Source organism: Zootoca vivipara, chromosome 13 (assembly GCF_965207765.1).
Source record: "Zootoca vivipara chromosome 13, rZooViv2.hap1.1, whole genome shotgun sequence".
NCBI lineage: Eukaryota > Metazoa > Chordata > Lepidosauria > Squamata > Lacertidae > Zootoca > Zootoca vivipara.
In genome coordinates, this window is record NC_142596.1 from 31,947,254 (window position 1) to 31,967,041 (window position 19,788).

Genomic DNA, 19,788 nt, shown 5'->3' on the forward strand with positions numbered 1-19,788 from the left:
AAATCCTCCTCTACAAATTTTGATGTCCCGTATTCCCACAGTATTCTCACACACAAATATTCACTGAATATGTGATACCTGGTTCAACATAAGAAGAGCCTGTTGGACCAAACTAATGGCCCATCTTACCCAGTATATCCTGTTTTTACAGTAGCTAACCAGATGCCCGAGGGCAAACCACGAGCAGGACTCTACCTTCTCCTTGCAGTTTCCAGCAGCAGGTATTCGGAAGCACTGCTGCAACTGACCTTTGAGGCAGAGCATAGCCATCATAGCTAGTAAACCACTGAGGGCCTTATCCTCCATGAATTTATACATCCATTAAAACCAAATCTGAGAATTATTGACATTTGCAAAATGACTGCAAATATCAGTACAGTGGTACCTCGGTTTATGAACACAATTGGTTCCAGAAGTCTGTTCATAAACTGAAGCATTCATAAACTGAAGCGAACTTTCCCATTGAAAGTAATGGAAAGTGGATTAATCCGTTCCAGACGGGTCTGCGGAGTACTCAACCTGAAGCGTACTTAACCCGAAGCATGGGTGTAATTGGTTCCGGAAGTCTGTTCACAAACTGAAGCGTTCATAAACTGAATTGAACTTTCCCATTGAAAGTAATGGAAAGTGAATTAATCCGTTCCAGATGGGTCCGCGGCGTTTGTAAACCGAAAATTCATAAACTGAGGTGTTCATAAACCGAGGTTCCACTGTAGCTTCATTTGCCCAAACGATGATTTTGGGGCTAGAGTTTAACTTTAAAACAAACTGTTTTAAACTGTATCCAATGTTAGTCATACTCAGAGTAGACCTATTTAATGGACATGATTTAGGTCCATTGTGTCTACTCTAGCTCAGTTAGAGCTTTCAATTTGAGCTTGCTGCCAGTAACCAATTGCTTGTCACTCTCTCTGCTTTCTAGTTTTGAGTGTTAAATAACATTATGCTCTTTTGACCCAGAGGCCTTTCCCTTTTTCATTTCCTTCACCTCACCTTCGGTTCTTGCATTATCTTCATTGTCCTAGCCTAGTTCTTCAAATCCTCCTGCCGAAGCATTAATACCCAGGGGGGCTGACATCTTTAATCATACTACGTATCATATGCCAGCACGGTTTAAGTGCATGATGTACAATGAAAGATGGCAACGTTCTGGGAAAACAGCTCTGCTGAGATTTTCAAAGGAATGACAGGCAAATTTGGTGAGATGACGGGAGGGGGGGAGCACTGAGGAAATTCTCTGCTCAGGTCTTTTCCTGACCAATGAGAGGAAGGAAAAAAAGGTAGAATTCACTAGAGCAGCAGTGTTCCTGAATAGCCTGCTTTTTAGCCAACGTCAAAGACTAGATGACCCTCAGGGTCCCTTCCAACTCTACAGTTATATGACTCTGTATCTTCATATGGCCTTTGGCAAGTGTAACAGAGCTTTTCAGCCAACCATTGGGCTGGTTAGTGTGAAATTCTCTTTCCATGTGCCTCCAAGGACTGGCTCACAACTATCCAAACTCACAAGTCCAGTCACAGTGCATAGCCTTTCCTGTCTTTGGGTCCTATGCGAGTTTTGCCCTGCAGCTCCTAGGGAAATAAGAAACTGCCTTATATCAAGGACAGGCCTGTCTAGTTCAATATTGTTGGTAACTGGCAGAGGCTCTCCAGGGTTTCAGACACGAGCTTTTCCTACCTGAAGACTGCAGGAGAAGTGATCTAGCTTGGTGGAAGAACATCTGCTTTGCATGCAGAAGGTCCCAGGTTCATCCCTGGCATCTTCAGATCCACTGTGCACGAGGGCATGGGGTCTCGCTATCAGAATAAGCATTTGGACTTTGGAGAAGCAACTCCTCTGTAATAAGTAGGGAGCACTGTTGAGAGGCCAAGTGAGGAAACGGAGTGCAGGATAGCTAGTGAGGGGAGTGAGGCAGACAGCAAGGAGCAAGCAGAGCCTGAGAACAATTGAAGAGGGACACAGCATGAGTCTTCCGACTGGCAAACAAAGGGTGACCTAGAAAGCGAAACAGGTGTGAGAGCTAATCACACAAGGGGTCACTTGCCACCAATCTGAGGCGGACATCAAGGCAATCCTTGCAGAGCTTACTCAGGAGGGCCTGCCATACAGTATTTCTGAATCGTGCATACGCATGGACAAGGGTATTCTCCAAAAACAAAGCTCATGGTAAAGGGAAGCTGAATCAGGGTATCCCAGAATTCTCCTCTGCCCTACTTTCAAAAGAAGGAGTAGTCCTCTCTATAGGATGCTACAGCATACTGAGCAAAAGTGGAATGTAGCTTACCCTTTTGCTAATGTTCACATGAACACAGGGTAGGAACAAGGCTGTGTTGTTGTAAGCTCTATTTGCACATTCAAAATTAGTGTCAGGGCTTAAACTGGGAAGTGAAAGCAGTTCTGGGCACCTTGATGTCTCCACATACACAAGGCATGTCTGCCCCACTCAATATTCCCAGGCTGAGCGCAGAAGGTCTGATAAAAGCCTGATTCTTATGATCAAAAACCCTGATTACTGCAGAGGTTCCTGATTGTGGGGAGAATTTGTTCGTTCATACCTGGATTTCAGAAGAGATGTGACCTCAAGTCTTAAATTTATTGTTTACTAAAATATGGCGGAACCAGAGAGCTATTCTACATGGGACGCAGAATGACATGGCAGAGTGCTGGAGTGCCCCAGTGCAGAAAGGGCATTACATTTTTGAATGATCTGCAGCAAAACCAGCACATCATAATGTAAACCTCTCTCAATAATACAAGTTTACTTCCAGAATTCTACCACCTCACTCTCCCAACTTACTTTGCATAAGGTACAGAACAGCACCCATTCACAAGCAATTGCTGTTTTCACCCTGTGCAAAATATGCATTATGTAATAAATGAAGACAATTAGGAACGGGATTGTAGAAAACAAAAGATGCCTGCAGAGTTGAGAAGACTTATTTTTAAATCCTGTTTTTCACCTCAAATCCCAAAGAGATTAAGGAGGTTGTTCCTTTTGTCTTCCACATACATGCAATAGTTCTGCTTCACAGTGCTGCAATTCTCCAGGCAACCCTCTTAACCTAATCTTTCTTTTGTATAGGAAATACTCAAATCGTTAAATAGAACAACTGTACTTTTGTTATTCGAAAACTACTGTGCAATCAAATCTCCAGTGGGAAAAGTGTGGCTAGAAACCTCGCTCAAAAGAAAAACACTGGAATTTCCCCACGCAAGATCGCTTAATGTGGTTCAGCTACCTCTGTGTGCTTGCAACCAAGCTGGTTAGAGGACTGGCTCCTCTCCTACCAACCAGCTCCTTCAGTGCATGTTTATGGGCAATGCTGGACTACATAGACAGCACGTGGAGAAGAGGGAGGTATCTCGTCTTGTCCTATGGTAGAACAGAGATGGGGAGTCTGTGGCTCTCCATGTGTTGTTGGACTCCAACTCCCAGCAGCCCTGACAATCATCATAGTCAATAGGCAAGGACAGTGCAAAGTGTAGTTCTGCAATCTCTGGAATGCCACAAGCTCCCTATTCCCATCCTAGAATATTCCAGTGCTGCTCTTTGTAGATTCAGTATGAACCTGAGAAATGCAATGACAGAATACTCACTATACTTTGTTATGTCGATAATACTGAAGTCTTCAGTCAGGTCACAGTGACATCTAGTGGTGAACTGTAATCTTCTGAATCCCCCCCCCCATATTCTATGGTACACAAAATAATGTGATTGGGGCATTCTGGAAATTCAACAATCCCAGCCTGCTACCATTTCATGAAAATAAATGTTATTGAAAGGACACGAGATATACCATTTTAACGTGCAGCTCATCTCATCTCAAACTCAAGTAAGAAAGACCGGGATACTGCTCCCCCGCCCCCCGGTTTTAAGGCATGTATGTGGGTTTATTTGTTTTTGGGTCATTTTGGAAGTTGCTTTGAATTGCTAGGAAAAGCAATTAATATCTCAATTTTATTAATTTACAAGGCCTTAACAACTTGGGTCCCCAATACCTTAAGAACCACCCGATCCCTTATATCTCTGTCTGATCACAGATAACTTCAGTGTCTCTGTAGCCCCCATGGTTCGGATGCTTGCCCTGTAATGACCAGAAGCCATGCATTCGGCGTTCTGGGGCCAATCCTGTGCAACTCCCTCCCAGATGAGGTTAGACAAGACCCCTCCCTGCTGAACTTCAGGCGCTTGATTTGACAGCAGGTATTTTCAGGTAGTTTTCTGCTTCCACAAGAAGTGAATATTAATAGTTCTTATTCTTTTTACTTAAAACAACAACAACAACCCCATTTTATGTACACTGCTTCGAAATTCGGAATATTAAGCAGCATATAAACACCTGAAATAAATAAATACCTAAGATTGTGACGAGTCCAGAGCTGTCCTCCTTCTGTTGGCTAACAACGAGTTTTCAGAAGGGTTTGAAATGCACATTGCCTTGATATGCTCCTCACATTGACTTGTGTCATTCTTTAGTCAGAATGAAGCATGCAACCAGGTTTTGCATATTCCATGATTGTGCTGCATAATATTGGATGTCAGTCGTTTCTCTCTTCCTCCTAGGCCAGGGGTGCTGTTTTGGGCTTCCAGGAGGCTGGCCTAGCAAATATATGGTGACAGTATGAAGATGCACCTATCTTCATACAGAGTACCGTAATTTTATTTGTCCTTAGGGATTGCTCATTGGCTGTTGCTATGGTTATTAACATAAGAGCAGCCTGGTGGATCAGGCCAATGACCCATCTCGCCTAGCATCCTGTTCACAGTGGCCAACCAGAATGCCTATAGGAAACCTTCAAGCAGAATCCAAGAACAAGGGCACTCTCTTCTCCTGTGGTTTCCAGCAACTGGCATTCAGAAGCATTACTGCTTCTGACCAGAGAGGCAGAGCATAAACACTGTGGCTAGGAGCCAACAATAGACCAAACCTTGTCCATTGCTTGCATTTGTACTATATACATTACCGGTATATTGTTCTTTGCTAAAAGGAGTTCAAGGCATCGTACATTGTTCTCTCTCACACATACACCCAACACTGTCTTCACAACCACCCTGTGAGGTAGGATAGTCTGAGAGAGAGTGACTGGCCCACGTTTCATGACTCAATTTGAATTGGAACCTGGTTTTTGCTCCACTACCATTAAAAGTCCAACTTTGTTCATTCCAGTTCCTGATTTCCCAACCCGCTTCACCAGTTTTTCGTCTTCAACTCTGCTGGCAGGCTCTAAGGTAGATGGAGCCTCTTGATGCCCCACAGAGTTTACTGGCTCACTTACAGCCCCATTTCTTCCAAGTAGGATTCCTGTGAACTTCCAAGCAGGAGTCCCTGGGGTGCGCCTGCCCAGGGAGGGCTGCTTCACTGCACAGGAATTTGTTCCTGGACATAGAAATCAGTACGCCGAGTGTCTCCAAAGGTAGGTAATGAGCAGCGAATTCTCAGAAATGAGATGAGCAGGTTGACCAGTACCTAGGGATTGGAACTTCTTGGACTTCTCCACGCTGAGCAGAAAGAAGATAAATTACACAGATGAGCCAATAGCATGATTTTGCTTAAGGCATGTAGGTGATGGTAACATTCAGCTTTCTTATCCTTACTACAGAACGGAGGTTACTTTGGCCTGGGATTTTGAATTGTAACACGGAAGAGCAGACACAGCTGCAGACTGAGGACAAAAAAACCCATAAATTACTTCCAGGAGGGTAAATCTGCTTGTCTTGTGTGTAGCACCTAAAAGCACCTTTACCAATGTCATGCCCTCCAAAAGTTTCGGACTACAACTCTGCCCTCCCGCCCACAAAAACTGGGGCAGTTGTAAGCCAAAACATCTGGAGGGTATCATGCTGGTGAAAGCTGCCTTAAAGACTAACAGATTTATTGCGCCAAAAGGTTTCCTTTTGTACACTTCTTCATATGTTAACCATTTCTACATATGAGATAGAAGGGTCCAGTGAATGAAAAAGCCCACATGGTGATACATCTGTTCCTCTTTAAGGTGCATCAAGCATATTTGTTATAACTATATAATTGACAAAATGGGAAGGAGGCACCTAGTAACTAGCAGTGCTCCGTGATAGGCAATTTTCTATCTCATATATATATATATATATATATATATATATATATATATATATATATATATATTAGAATACACACACACACACACACACACACACACTGTTTTACAATTTTGAATACTCATTAAAACATCCTTAAAATAGGAATGACTTCCCTCCTTCTCTTTCCATGGTTTATTTTGCATTCCGTAAATCCCTGCATATTTTACATAAACTAAACCATTCAGTATTCCATTATTACATCCATCAAAACTTATTTACACTGTTGAATTTATCTTAATGCTGCCAGCCTTTTCAAGTGTACACAACCCCCCCAATATATTCAATAAACATTTTCCAATCTTCTTTAAACGTATGTTCTTCTTGTTCTCTTACTCTATATGTTAAGTCTGCAAGCTGCGCATATTCCATCAGCTTAAGTTGCCATTCTTCTTTAGTTGGAACCTTGCTCATTTTCAATTTTGGGGCTAACAAAACAAAGGCTGCAGTAGTGGCATACATAAATAACCTTTTTTGATACCTGAGAATTTCTGTCTGAATTATCCCCAATGAAAAGGACTCAGCTTTTTTGGGGGGAAGTACTTTAAAACATTTTTTTCAATTCGTTATGGATTATTCCCCAAAACTCTTTTACCCTTTTACAGGTCCACCACATATATTAAATAAAAAATCCCTTAATCTCCTTGCATCTCCAGCACTTATCTGATTCAGATAAGAGTCTGAATCTGAATCAGACCTGGTATGCGATTTTCCCATCCCGTATCCAAACTGTTGGTCTTCTGGTGTTGTTGGAACACAAACCAAACATATCACAGAGGGTGATATTGTTCATAAATCACACCCAGACTATTAACTGGTGCTATTCACATATTTAGTATGCTTTTCTAAACACATACCCAGGATCTGTTTGGGTCCTGGCTCCATTCAGATAATTATTCAGACAGAACCCTACAGGGAAATTATTCTGTACTGAAGTCCCCATGTCCGGTTTTCAACCTCTCAGGGAGAGTTGTGTGTGTGCTTCTTTCAGTGGTCATGTCAGCTGTAATCTTCCATAACTCCTGTTAAGCAGAGAAGAGATATTGAAAATCGATGAACTGCCATGGGCAGTATGGTAATCAAAACAGAGCATTTAAATTCTAAATTCTAAAGTAACAGTGAGTATTCCTTCTTTACACTTATAACTTGGGGGTGCATTACTAATACACCAACTGTCTTAACAGAGAAGCTACCATTAAATTAGGAGTTAACTTAAGGGCATTATGCATTTTGAGTTAAAGCAAGAAGAGCTTAATCTACCTAATGCTACAAGATGAAGTTTAGATGCTAAGTACAGCCACGGCTGTATTTGCCACCGATACACATTCTTTGCTCTTACAAAGACTCAGTAGATGCAAAATAAAAAAGAATAAATGTCTAATTTCTCATAGAATCATAGAGTTGGAAGAGACCCCAAGGGCCATCCAGTCCAACTCCCTGCCAAGCAGGAAACGCCATCAAAGCATTCCTGACAGATGGCTGTCAAGCCTCCGCTTAAAGACCTCCAAAGAAGGAGACTCCACCACACTCCTTGGCAGCAAATTCCACTCATCTGGCTTAGCAGGCAAAATGAAGGACTGGGACTAGTCCAGCCATGCAGGCTCAGTCATAGTTTGTGCACCCAAGAAAAGCTGTGAAGCTGGATCAGACCAAAGGCCATTTTAGTTCTACATCCTGTTATTACGGTGGCTATCCAGATGCCTACAGGTAGTCCACAAGTAGGTCAAGAAAGGAACAACACTCTCTTACTCATAATCCCCAGAAACTGGCATTCAGAAGCATATTGCCTCTAACAAAGTAAATCACTCTCTGACATGGTAAATCATCTTTATCTGAGTGAAGACACAGGTGACATTTTAAAAGTGTCAGTGGTAGGATGATAGCAGCTCTCCTGCTCGGAAAACACATACTCTTCTCTCCAAGAGGGAGCTCTGGAAACAACAGCTCTTGCAGGTTTTTAGAGTGGTTCAGTTTGAACAGGGAAAAGATGACCTACTGGCTAGTGCTTGTGGCAACCTTAAAAGCACCACCATCTTGTACCCAGAAAATTTTGCAACTGTGTTTTTTTTTTAAGATGTTGCACACATCTTTTCCAGTAAGGTGATAGATTAATGCATATATGTACAAATAAATGATTGTGCCCTTTGAAACCTGCAAATTTGGACTAACGCAAGAGTGAAGAATCTAATGTGATTCTGCTTCTTTGTTACATATATTTTTAATGCATCCATTTAATTATGTTCCCAAGGCACTTTACAAGAAACAATAAAACAACTGAATTCATGTCTTAAAACTCCATGCCTGTTTTCACCACTTATCATTCTTTCCTCATCTGTTTGCAAAGAAAACTAGCAGCCTCGGAAAATAAAGTGATGTGTACAACTTACTGCTGCTTACTTTTCTAAGTTCAGTCAGAGAACCACAAGATAATGTCAATTCTTTTTGGCTGTGTCTCATTAATACAATTAAACTGAAAACTGCTCAAAGTTTTAGATCGTTTGTCAGACCAATGGTACCCACCAACTGCTCAACCCGCTCATAAATAATATGCTGAGGAAAGGAGAGTTGGACAGGCTGAACAGTATATCTTATTTTGCCATCTCTGATATTTTCTAGATCATTCAAGGTGCTTCGAAAGTAACTGTATGCTTCACATACAACATCCATGTGTCTTAAGGTGAAGTTGAGCCTGCAAAAAGATACATCCATTAAAGACTGAACTTTTAAAAACTGCACAGATTTTAACTAACTTTTGCATCGTGCTTCCTGAGATCAAGGTGCAGGCTTTCATCTACATTTGGATAAAAATGGATGCCACTTTGAATCAAGATGGTGGGCTGAACCTTTCAAGATTGCATTGATGTTTTGGTTTCTCAAATTCCCCAAACAGTACTAGGTACAAGACTGGTAGTACAATATAAATGCCAAGTATTATCAGCTTCAGCTCTCCAAGGTCCCTGCTTTAATCAGATATGCCTCCCCAGTGTAGCTATTGTAGTTCAAGTTTAGGCAATCCTGACCAGCACTGCCTCTCCAGCAGAGTTCTATCTCATCCCATTCTTCCCACTCCCAAAGATCTTTCAACAGAAGGTACAGACAATGGTACCCAACAAAGCTATAGGTTCTCTTAGGCTGACAAGTGGATTCACTTAGGATCAGCTTAGGGCTGTTCATCCACCAATCACTAACCAACAGCATGAGTGTCTGCTTTGGTAGGTCAAGAATAGACTCCCAAAGGTAAGCACAAAAGCGACGCCTGTCTATCTAGCAAGGTTCTCAGTATCTCTCAAGTGGTTTTTAACAAATCTTCAATATTCTGCAGCCTTGTAGATGTGCTGTAATTTCCACCACAGAGGAACTAACTGAAGCAGATCCAAACTACCTGACAGCCACTTAAATGCTTATTTGATGACCATGACTGTTTGCTGCATCCTCTTAAGAACAGTTTCCTCTTATGAATCCAGTCATCTATATAACTATTTAAAAATATCTAAATAACTTCATGCTGGAAACCTTTTTGAGAAACAATAAGACTGCCCTCTTCCAAGCTGAAAAACGTTTCTCGCATTAGCAACTATCAAAACAAATTAATCATATTGTGGCTTATTTTCCAATTAAGAGTTAAAAGCATGTCACCTCTTTTCTATTGACAAGTAGATGGTGGAGGGGTTTTTCAAGTTGCCAGTGATTCGATACAGCGTTTTGAAAAAGGCATCTGTTAGATCATCGTCATAAAATACTGCAATGAAAAAGATCATCTGGATTTTGACTTCACATACAAGACATTCACTTCTGTCCTAAAAGCTTATTTTTAAAAAGATTTTTTTATCCATCCCAAGCCTTCAGAAAAGAATGGCTACAGTCTTAATTACTATGGGCACAGCAGTGTTTTGTTTTGCTTTGCTTTGTTAACATGGACATGGAATCTTGCAAATATGAGGGCAGTTGGGGATGAAAGAGCTAAATCTTCTGGCCCTCTAAAATTGGCATATGGCACTACTGTTTCTGGCATAGCTTCCATCTGCAAATATCATATTCTGAAGTATCCTATCATTCACTGGGGTCCTACAGGCACATAGGAAGTTAGGAACATAGGAAGCTGACATATGGAATCAGAGCATTGGTCCATGTAGCTCAGTACTGTCTACACTGGCTGAAAGCAGGTTTCTGGGGTTTTAGATAAGGGGATGTCTCAGCCGTATCTGGAAAGGGTTGATTGAACCTGAGATGTAAAATAGATGCAAAGCAGATGCTCTACCCCTAAGCCACAGCCCTTCCCCTTTCTATTATGCATGGAACCCCCCCCCCCATTTAATACAAGGAAAGGTGTAAGTTTCTCCACAGCTCCTACTTTTTTCAAGGGGGCACGTTCAGGGAAAGCCAGTGGTGCCCCATGCCGATTAAAAGCAATTTCCATTACAGAAAAATACAAATCATCTGATCTGTGATGTGTTCTTCTAGGCCTTGTGTCAAGTTTACTGTGTTAAATTCAGGGTAATGTTTCTCCAGATTCAGCTGATGTGCATATTTTACAATGGGCTAGATGAGCCGAGTCAGTTTCCTGATTCAATGTCTATGGCAGTAATGTATTTTACTGGGCTCTTGAAACAATGATCAGAAAATATTTTCTGAAAGCACGCAATACGCACAAAACAGGGGCTTTAACGACCACTATGAATCCTTGGCTCTCCAGTTCTGTTTCCTTACCATCAGCAGCTAGGATCACAGTGGTGAAATCGTGAAGCTCTGCAATCTCTTCTTCAGACCAGCTGTAGGAATGATCAGGATCTACAGCAAAATATGCAAATTGATTTGGTTATAAAGGAGACAATAATTTTCTAGAGACTGTACAGAAAGTTTAAATAAGGAAGCAGGTCTTCCCAAAGGAACCCACAGTGGCAAACAACAAGCAATAAAACAATAAAAGCATGTTGAAAACAATCCCGATACAGCTGCAGACTAGGAGAGATATGCTGGAAGGGGACGGTTTTCAGTAGGTACTGAAAAGACAACAGAGATTGTGCATGCCTAGTATTTAAAGGGAGGAAATTCTGAAGGGGAGGTAACACAGCACCAAAGGCTCAATTCCTATATTGTGTGGAATGGATACCCTGATAAGATGGTACTTGCAGACGACCTCAGCTGCAGAGCACAATGATCAACTAGGGGTGAGACAATTTCCAGGTATTCTTGTTCCAAGGTTTATAGGGCTTTACGTAACAAACCCAGCAACCCAAGTGCTGTGTATATTTCCTTTTTCCTTTTTGCCACTGCTCCAAAAATTGTTTGTAGAACTGGATCAGGCTCCCAAACTGTGGGTTAGGAACCCCTGATAATGCAAGCAATTCTCAGACTTGACAAAAAGGATACCCATGGCTCCATATAACATGTAAAACAAGAATGGCTCTGTGGGTGGTCTCTTTTAAAGGGTTAACCACTTGACCCCCTGAAGTCTGGCTCTCCACTTCTCTAACTTCTTATTGTTAGAGAAAGAATTTGGATTACTCAGTGACTTGGGAAATGTACTTTGCACATACTCAGAAGCAAACTCATTTACTCACATATTTCAAAGCTAAGCCATGGGTTTAAATTGTGATTTGGCTGTAAGTGAAAACAGTAACTCAACAGGTTAGAGAGAGAACATCAAATCAAGCTTTTAAGAAGTTGATGCATCTACTTACCAATACAGAACTCATCTTTAAGCCAGTCCAGCACTCTGACCTTAATCTTAGTTCCTGAAAGTCAGTAAGATGATAAGAAAATAAGTGGGTGGCAAATACTCTTTAGAAGGCAGGCAGGTTAGAGCCAGCAGGTTAAAGCCATTAAAGTGTCATAAAAAGAGGAATATTGTAAATAGCTATAATTGATCATAGTGAACAAGCAGAGGCTTATGCCCCCACCTCACTCTACCCGCCTTCCCCCAAATTAGTCTTGCTAATGATTCCTTGTTCCTTCCCATGATGTATTTATAAAATGTAATCCGGAGCAACCTTAACCTCTGCATTTGCTGGCTAGAGAGGGTTAGGACTATGCAAAGGCTTGCTCTGCTGATGGGGGTATATCCACTGTGGAGGCCCTCAGAAAGCTCTGCAGACATAGATTCACTGGCGGTTACAGGGAGGGAGGGAGGGAGGCACACGCACACGCACACGCACACACGCACACACACACACACACACACACACAGAGAGAGAGAGGGGGGGGCCAGCCTAGATCCAGCCCCTTCATTCATCAGTGGAGACCCAAGGATGGGAACCCATATCCACGCAAGGCTAGAGCTGGTGTAGCTCCTCCTCCTTCCCACTGGGAACAATCGGGGTGGGCGGGTGGGTTTGATAATAAAAGATCTGCAAGGAGCAGAAAACAAGGTAAGTCCACACCTCCCACCAGGCTGGGCCTGGAAAGTGGTGGATTGTCCTCACTGCCCCACAAACCCTTTGGAACTGTGCTCTTAGCCACCTTTCTAGAAGCAGCACCCCAAGGCAATGTACAACACAGAGACCATTACAATGTATAAAGAAGCCAAAAGCACTGTATTAAATAATTCTAATAACAATTAAAATATTATTCCTTAAATTTGAAGGGATCTTTTATAAGCAGACTTGAAATTGGTCTATTTTTTACTCCACTATGCTCAATGGAACTTAATCTTTATATAAGTGTGTTTAGGATTGAAGGCATAGGTTTGTAGGGCAGAAGCGGTTGAAGGAAATGTTCAGAACAGAAGCCACTTTGGACATGTAAATATTTCATGTGGCCATCTGGACAGTATTTTGGATTTGAATGATATTTTATCCAACTAGAAAAAACACACCAAACCCATTAAACAATAATAATATACAAGCAGTCTTTTTTACCTGCTGGCTCAGCAAGGTGCTTGTTTAATGCAATATTTCGTTCACACATTTCCAGGAGATCTTCACCAATATCTTTAAAATATTTGAGAAACAAATGTTAGTAATAATTTGAGAAGAAATAATAAAAAAGAGGGGGGGGAAACAAGCATAGAAAAAGCAGGGCAGGTACGTCTCTTCTCTCAAACATCATCTGCATTTAACAACTCAACTCGACTTACTGCTCTTTCAAGCTTTCTGATAAAAACAAAAGCAACATCACGAACACCAAAGGTAACTGTCCTAAATAGATACCTGTGCAATAGACGGCCTTGGCTGCCTTTGCCATGATGATACTGACAATCCCGGTGCCGCCCCCAAGCTCCAGCACTGTGCAGTCCTTAAACAAATCTTGCTTGGAGAGGATGTAGTCTGCAAGTAAGAAGGCTCCTCGCCAGACCTTCAAGACAGGAGGCAAAAGGTAGCACAGTCTGGTACATGTGGGTCAAGGCAGAAGAGAAGGGCTGGCAATGTAGCTACCCACCTGTTTGCCAACATCTTCTAAAGGGGTTGCCATGGCGTGCTCTGAAAAAGGAAGAACACAAACACGTTACAGTAAATTTATGGAGGATAAGGCAATCAATGGCTACTATATTCTAATATATTCTATATTCAACAATGACTATATTCCACCTCAGCTGTCAGAGGAAGCATGCCCCTGAATGCTAGCTGCTGGGAAACTGCAAGAGAAGAGAGTGCTCTTGTCCTTAGCTTTCTCACAGGCTTCTGGCTGGCCACTGAGAATAGGATGCTGGACTAGATGGTCCAATGGGCTGATTCAGTAGGCTCTTCTATGTTGTTACATTTGCCCTTAAACTTTTCCATTAAACACACTGTAGACATGTCTGGCACAAAACAGAAAAGGACAAAATATAGCCTGTTGTCCTTAGGGCACATTTGTGAAGGGTCATTTATGAACTGATTGGGCCACTGTGGAGAGGACCAGGGGATGCTAATTGAAAATTGATATATTGTTCTAAAATACTAATTCAATTAATATGTATTTTATTTCATGAAGTTTATAATGCGAATGTTTTATTCATAATTTTGTTCTGAAGCTTCTGAATTTGTCATGCCTAATAAAGGTTATTGATTTGATTTGATTTGAACTGAATATCCCACTTTTCCTCCAAGGAGCTCAAAGCAGCGCACATGCCTCTCCTTTATCCTCACAACAACCCTGTGAGGTAGATCAGGCTGAAAGAAAATGGCTGGCCCAAGGTTGCCAAGTCAGCTTTATAAGCAAGTCTGTGTTTGTGCCTGATCTCTCCCCAGTTTTAGCCCTACAGTCCAACCAGCTCACCGAACTAGCTGGCATGGGGAAATTCCTGAGGTTGCCTGGCTTCCAGTTAGTACATATCATTTCCTATCAATTTCAATCCAAAAGGTGTACCGGTAAAAGGTTTTATGTGCAGATGTAGAGGAAGGAATAAAGTATACAAATTGGCTCTCTATGCTCACATCTCAATGAGTACTTCTGGATCATGTTATGAAATGCAAATCATTTTATGCCACATCCATATACTACATTACTGACCTATTTTAATAATATCATAGCAATTGTTTTCTTGCTCTTGTTCTTCCAAGACTTCTCCACCTTTCATCAAAATGATGGGGCACACTTTGTCCCTTGAAAGGTCTTCAGCTTCTGCATCAAGTAACGGAGGCTTCCGGACAACCTCCAAATCCCCATCTTCGTCTAACAAAGCTTCAATTCCTTTCAAAGAGTTCTCTTCCTTGTTAGTGGTTTTCAGAGTAACGTGGTCACCAGCAGGATCCTCCACATCTAATCCCTCTCCACATTCGTCCCGGTGTTTAAGGTTTTCTTTTTCAAAGCCACTCACTTCCCTCTCAGTCTTCTGATTGCTTTTGTCCAAAAGGAATTTGAACTGTGAGAGAAACACTAAGAGGCAACAATCTGAAGTCAAACACTGTGATCAAAGCCCGGTCAATCTTCAAAACCATAACAAAGAATGCAGGAATATCACCATAGCTTTCCTTACTCTCTAAACAGATTTCCCCGACATTTGCCCATTCATAAGTCACACATATGATCTCATGTTTTGGCCGAGCCTTCCTGGTGTGCCTGAATTTTGTATTATAACCGTTGATTTCGTTTCTTTCCTCCATTGCTATGATTACTCCTCTTCCTATTCTTACTGAACTTGGATAAACTTTCCTGTAGTATCCTAACCTCACATTGCCTGCACTTCCACTGCCAAGTGCCTGCTGTACTTAGTATCGTCTTAGTTCCCCAGCTTGTCTTCTCCAAAAACCTGCTCAGCCAAGATTTATGGGATGGAGGAAGAGTGGTGGGCATTTGCCCCAAAGCAGCAAGTCCCGAATGAGGCTGCCAGGAAGTCCTATCGACACATTTAATGCTTCTTCCACACCCTTTACTATCATCTGCATGTGCCAGAGTTGGCCCTGGAGCCCTCAGTTGTCAATCCCGATATGAGCCCAATGGGAAACGATTGTGGCATCTCCACAATCTGTACAGCACTTGGCGCACACAGGTCCAGCCTTCATTAGGGTGAAATAACTTGCTCTGGCAACCTTCCCTGCCACAACCCAGGAAGTAGGTACTGCTACATTTGACAAGCTCCACCCCCTATCCATGGCACTGTCTACTGCAAAGGACAGATATTCCTGCTAAACATGGGATATGCCTAGTTGCAATGTTAACAACCAAAGAGCCTCAATGTAAATGGAGAGATTCCACCAAAGAGGATGGTGGCGAGACCAGTTGCGTTAAGCAGGCCGTAAGCTGTTTGCTATTGATGAACTAACACTTTTAATGTAGTAACTTCTTTAAAACACACACACACACACACACACACACACACACACACACACACACCTGTTGAAGAAAGCTCTCAGTGGGGATCATGATAATTGTGTGCAAGTAACAGTAACAACCAGGGACCCAGGTGGCGCTGTGGGTTAAATCACAGAGTCTAGGGCTTGCTGATCAGAAGGTCGGCGGTTCGAATCCCTGTGACGGGGTGAGCTCCCGTTGCTTGGTCCCAGCTCCTGCCCACCTAGCAGTTCAAAAGCACATCAAAGTGCAAGTAGATAAATAGGGACCGCTCCGGCGGGAAGGTAAACGGCGTTTCCGTGCACTGCTCTGGTTCGCCAGAAGCAGCTTTGTCATGCTGGCCACATGACCCGGAAGCTGTCTGCGGACAAACGCCGGCTCCCTTGGCCTATAGAGCGAGATGAGCGCCGCAACCCCAGAGTCGGACACGACTGGACCTGATGGTCAGGGGCCCCTTTACCTTTACCTTTAACAGTAACAACCACCGGGAGCACATTACCTGGCTGTCCAACAGCATTCAGCCTGACCATTAAATGCCTTTTGCTTGGGGTGTGTAGGTGGACATCAGATAGGACAGTGTCACTTCGGAAAACAATGTCATCCATCACCTCTTTCCCCCCTGCACCTTGTATGGTGCACTGCTGAAGGGAGCATCTATAATTATAAGACATAAAGCTCTGTTGGTATGTTAATAATCAAGAGTTACAAATTTCTATACAAAGCCTAGCACCTCCTGCCAGCTTGGTATTCCTACCCATTATATTTCAGCACACCTCCTCAGCTGCTGCTCCCCCCTTCCTTTAAGCTTCTTCTTCTTCTTCTTGACACATTAGCCATTTGTTACACATAGGTCCCCAGGTGACTTATAGCATATCTAAGAACACAATTTAATAAAAATATATATAATACTATTGACACATTCACACAAACAGATGATTCTCAACAAGTAAACAAACCACTACCATCCCGTCAATAACAGCCACAGAAAGCTTTGGTAATCACACTTAGAGCAAAATACAATCCCAACCTCCTTTGCCTCCTCCATATATGAATGCCAACTATTTTGTTTTGCTGGCCTTCACACAGCACATAGTTAAACTATGGAACTTGCTCCTACAGGAGACAGAGATGGCTACCAATTTGAATGGCTTTGAAAGAAAACTGAACAAATTCATGGAGGAGGGGGATGAGGCTATCAGTGGCTACTAGTCATGATGGCTATACTGATTCTGAATACCAGTCACTGGAAACTATAGGAGTGGGGAGTGCTTGAGGGTTTCCCACAGGGTGACCACTGTGAGAACAGGATGCTGGACTCAATGGGCCACTGGCCTGATCCAGCAGGCTCTTATTACATTCTCAATGTTCAATATTCATTTCTGATGCACTGCTGTGGATAGCTCAGTCGGTAGAGCATGGTACTCTTAATCTGAAGGTCATGGATTAAAGCCCCACATTGGGCAAAAGATTCCTGCATTGCAGGGGGTTGGTCTAGACTCTAGATGATCCATGTGGTCCCTTCCAACTGTACAATTCTATGCTTCTATGAAATAGTACATACATTTAATCTGCATCAATATGTAGTGGTTTGTGGGGAGATGGTCACATCTGAGTAAGGTCAACATTGCTCTTTCCTGGCCCAGTTCCCTTATCTTTAACTTCTGCCTGATATGCAGAAGCAGGTGAAGCTGTTAGCAACAAGGAGGTCAGTGGTCAGAAATGCCTCAGTAACTACTGATAAATTTCTGTGTCAGGCCACTGATTAAAAAAAGTCTGGCAACCTTCTACTTCCAAAATTATTGAGATGAGGTGCTGAATATTAGTTTACTTTTCAGTACGAATGTATGCCATTCTTCTGTACATGCTCAAGGCTATGTCACAATTCTTACGGTAGTGGCAAGCAGTAGACTGAAAGGGGGAAAACCAGAAGTTCAGGAACTGCTGCTGAAAACATGAAACTCACCCCCCCCCATGTATATATAAGGTATCCGAAATTCTGAAAACAAAACTGGTAGTCTCTCTTTTCACCTACAACAACAAAACTTCACCCAGGATTGCACCAAGTTTAATGTAAATTTACAAATGAAAGGAACACACCACCTATATTTGAATTTTTCTGTTTATGTTAAATTCATATGCTGTCTTTCACTGGATCTGCTATTTTTTAAAAAATCTTTCATTTGAATTTAGAGTAAAAACAAGGATTTTAAAAAACAACAGATCCAGTGAATTACAGCATATGAATTAGTAATAAATAAATAAAAATTCAAAATCCGCATTATGCAAAGGTTGAGAGTAATATTTCACATTCCTATAAACTCGGCTTATTTTTAAGGGCTACATACATTTTTTTTGGGGGGGGGGGACGAGACTTCTGGAGGGAACCAGGCTGGCTAGCCTAGCATCATGTGTAACAAATGATTAGGCTATATATTCTTAGACAATGTGCAACCCAGTATATAAGAACCAACTAAACAGATTAACAGCACACTCTTAATCATGTCAACCCAGAAGTACAGTATGTCCTATTGAATTTAATGTGGTTTATTCTCAGGTATGTAGTTAGTCTTGCAGCCCAATTCTTTAAAGCAAGCTATTTCAGCTTCTGCCTTCGTCAGCCAGAAGCCAACACATTTTTCTATAAAGATTTAATCTGTTAGTAACTGTTAATATGATTTTAGTGATCAATTGTGCCCTAATTTGTCTGAAGTGCAGCATGAAGCTTTAAAAATAGTCTCTTTCACACAGCCAAAATGACTTTTATTTTTTTTGGTCCATAATGTTAAGTTTTAAATGTTACGCCCAGGCATAGCTGTCAAGTTTCCCCTTTTCTCGCGAGGAAGCCTATTCAGCATAAGGGAATTTCCCTTTAAAAAAGGGAGAACTTGACAGCTATGCGACCAGGATCCCCCCCGCCTCCCTATTATTATGCCCCTTCCCTTCTAAGTTTAAAACACGTATGCACAGAAGGCAAGCGAGGAGCATTCCACTCTGCACATGCACAGAAGCACTCCCATTTCTACTTCTCCACATGCTGCTATTTGTTAAAACAAGCTAAAGCTCCAAGTAGGCAACAAACGGCAGCCGTTCCAAGGGGTTGGGAGACTGTTACGGGGTGGAACAGGCAACAGAGGGCTGCGCCTTACGGAGCGAGGGCTCTCTCCTGCCCAAGGTGGGTGTAATGGCGACTCTCACCTCCGCTCTCGCGGCAGCCTCGTTGACGCCGCTGCAGCCATTTTGCATTTTGCCCTCAGCCGCTTCCGCCCTTCTCCCAGACTTCCGGCGCGCTGTTTCCCGTAGCAGCGGCCCGCCCACCTAGCTCAACTGATGCGTTGTCAGCCCAACCGACTCCTGCTTCCCTCTGTTGCCGCGGCAACGAGCCCCTGTTTGACTTACTGCTGTCACCCCTCCCGCGCTCCAGAGTTACTATGGCAACGGTCTCCGTCTGCAAGGACCAAACTCCTTTCAGACCGGGCCGGGACAGAGAGGATGGGGGAAATATCCCGGATGTTAGCCCTGCTGGACCAATATGGCAGATCGCTGCCCTTTTTATTCATCCCCTGGCCCCTGCCCCGCCACACCACCTTTTCCCCGGTTCAAAAACAATAAAAAACGGTTCCTTATTAAAACGTGGTGTTACTTTCTGATATTTTATTTGTTCAGCTTATCTTTATCCTGTCTTTAAGGATACAACACCTTCCAAGGCAGCTTTTCAAGTAAAATCAAAATAGTTGCAATGAGGCGATAATATCAAACTCATCATTGTACTTCTGATTGTACCGTGCAAGTAAAAATATCTGGTACCTGGAAGAGAAATTTTCATTAAAAAAGATTCTAGTCCCTGTGCAATCTTTCACCTGCCTACTGAAAAACCCAATTGAAATAAGTCAATTGAATTCAGTGGGGCTCCTATTGTGAATAAACATGTAAAGGACTACAACAGTAATAAAATAAAAACTGA

At 42.4% G+C, this 19,788-nt stretch overlaps 1 protein-coding gene across 4 annotated transcripts; it reads right to left on the reverse strand.

Moving 5' to 3' along the window:
• Positions 1 to 5,368: 5,368 nt before the first annotated feature.
• METTL22 (methyltransferase 22, Kin17 lysine) lies at positions 5,369 to 19,176 on the reverse strand. 4 transcript variants are annotated; one of them, XR_004693606.3, is made up of 12 exons: positions 19,023 to 19,176; positions 16,327 to 16,481; positions 14,547 to 14,912; positions 13,494 to 13,534; positions 13,265 to 13,409; positions 12,974 to 13,045; positions 11,798 to 11,851; positions 10,824 to 10,904; positions 9,753 to 9,855; positions 8,637 to 8,805; positions 6,974 to 7,138; positions 5,369 to 5,501 (listed from the first exon to the last, which is right to left on the reverse strand). XR_004693606.3 is itself a non-coding variant. In XM_035132089.3 (11 exons), exons 1-11 carry the CDS (start codon positions 19,061 to 19,063, stop codon positions 7,037 to 7,039), a joined length of 1,329 nt encoding a protein of 442 aa, XP_034987980.2. In that variant the 5' UTR covers positions 19,064 to 19,176; the 3' UTR covers positions 6,237 to 7,036. The 4 variants fall into 4 exon arrangements, 3 of the variants coding, with proteins under 3 accessions (XP_034987980.2, XP_034987981.1, XP_088513578.1); XM_035132089.3 differs by lacking the exon at positions 5,369 to 5,501 and having other exon boundaries at positions 6,237 to 7,138; XM_035132090.3 differs by lacking the exon at positions 5,369 to 5,501 and having other exon boundaries at positions 6,237 to 7,138; positions 18,974 to 19,085.
• Between the last annotated feature and the right edge of the window lie 612 nt (positions 19,177 to 19,788).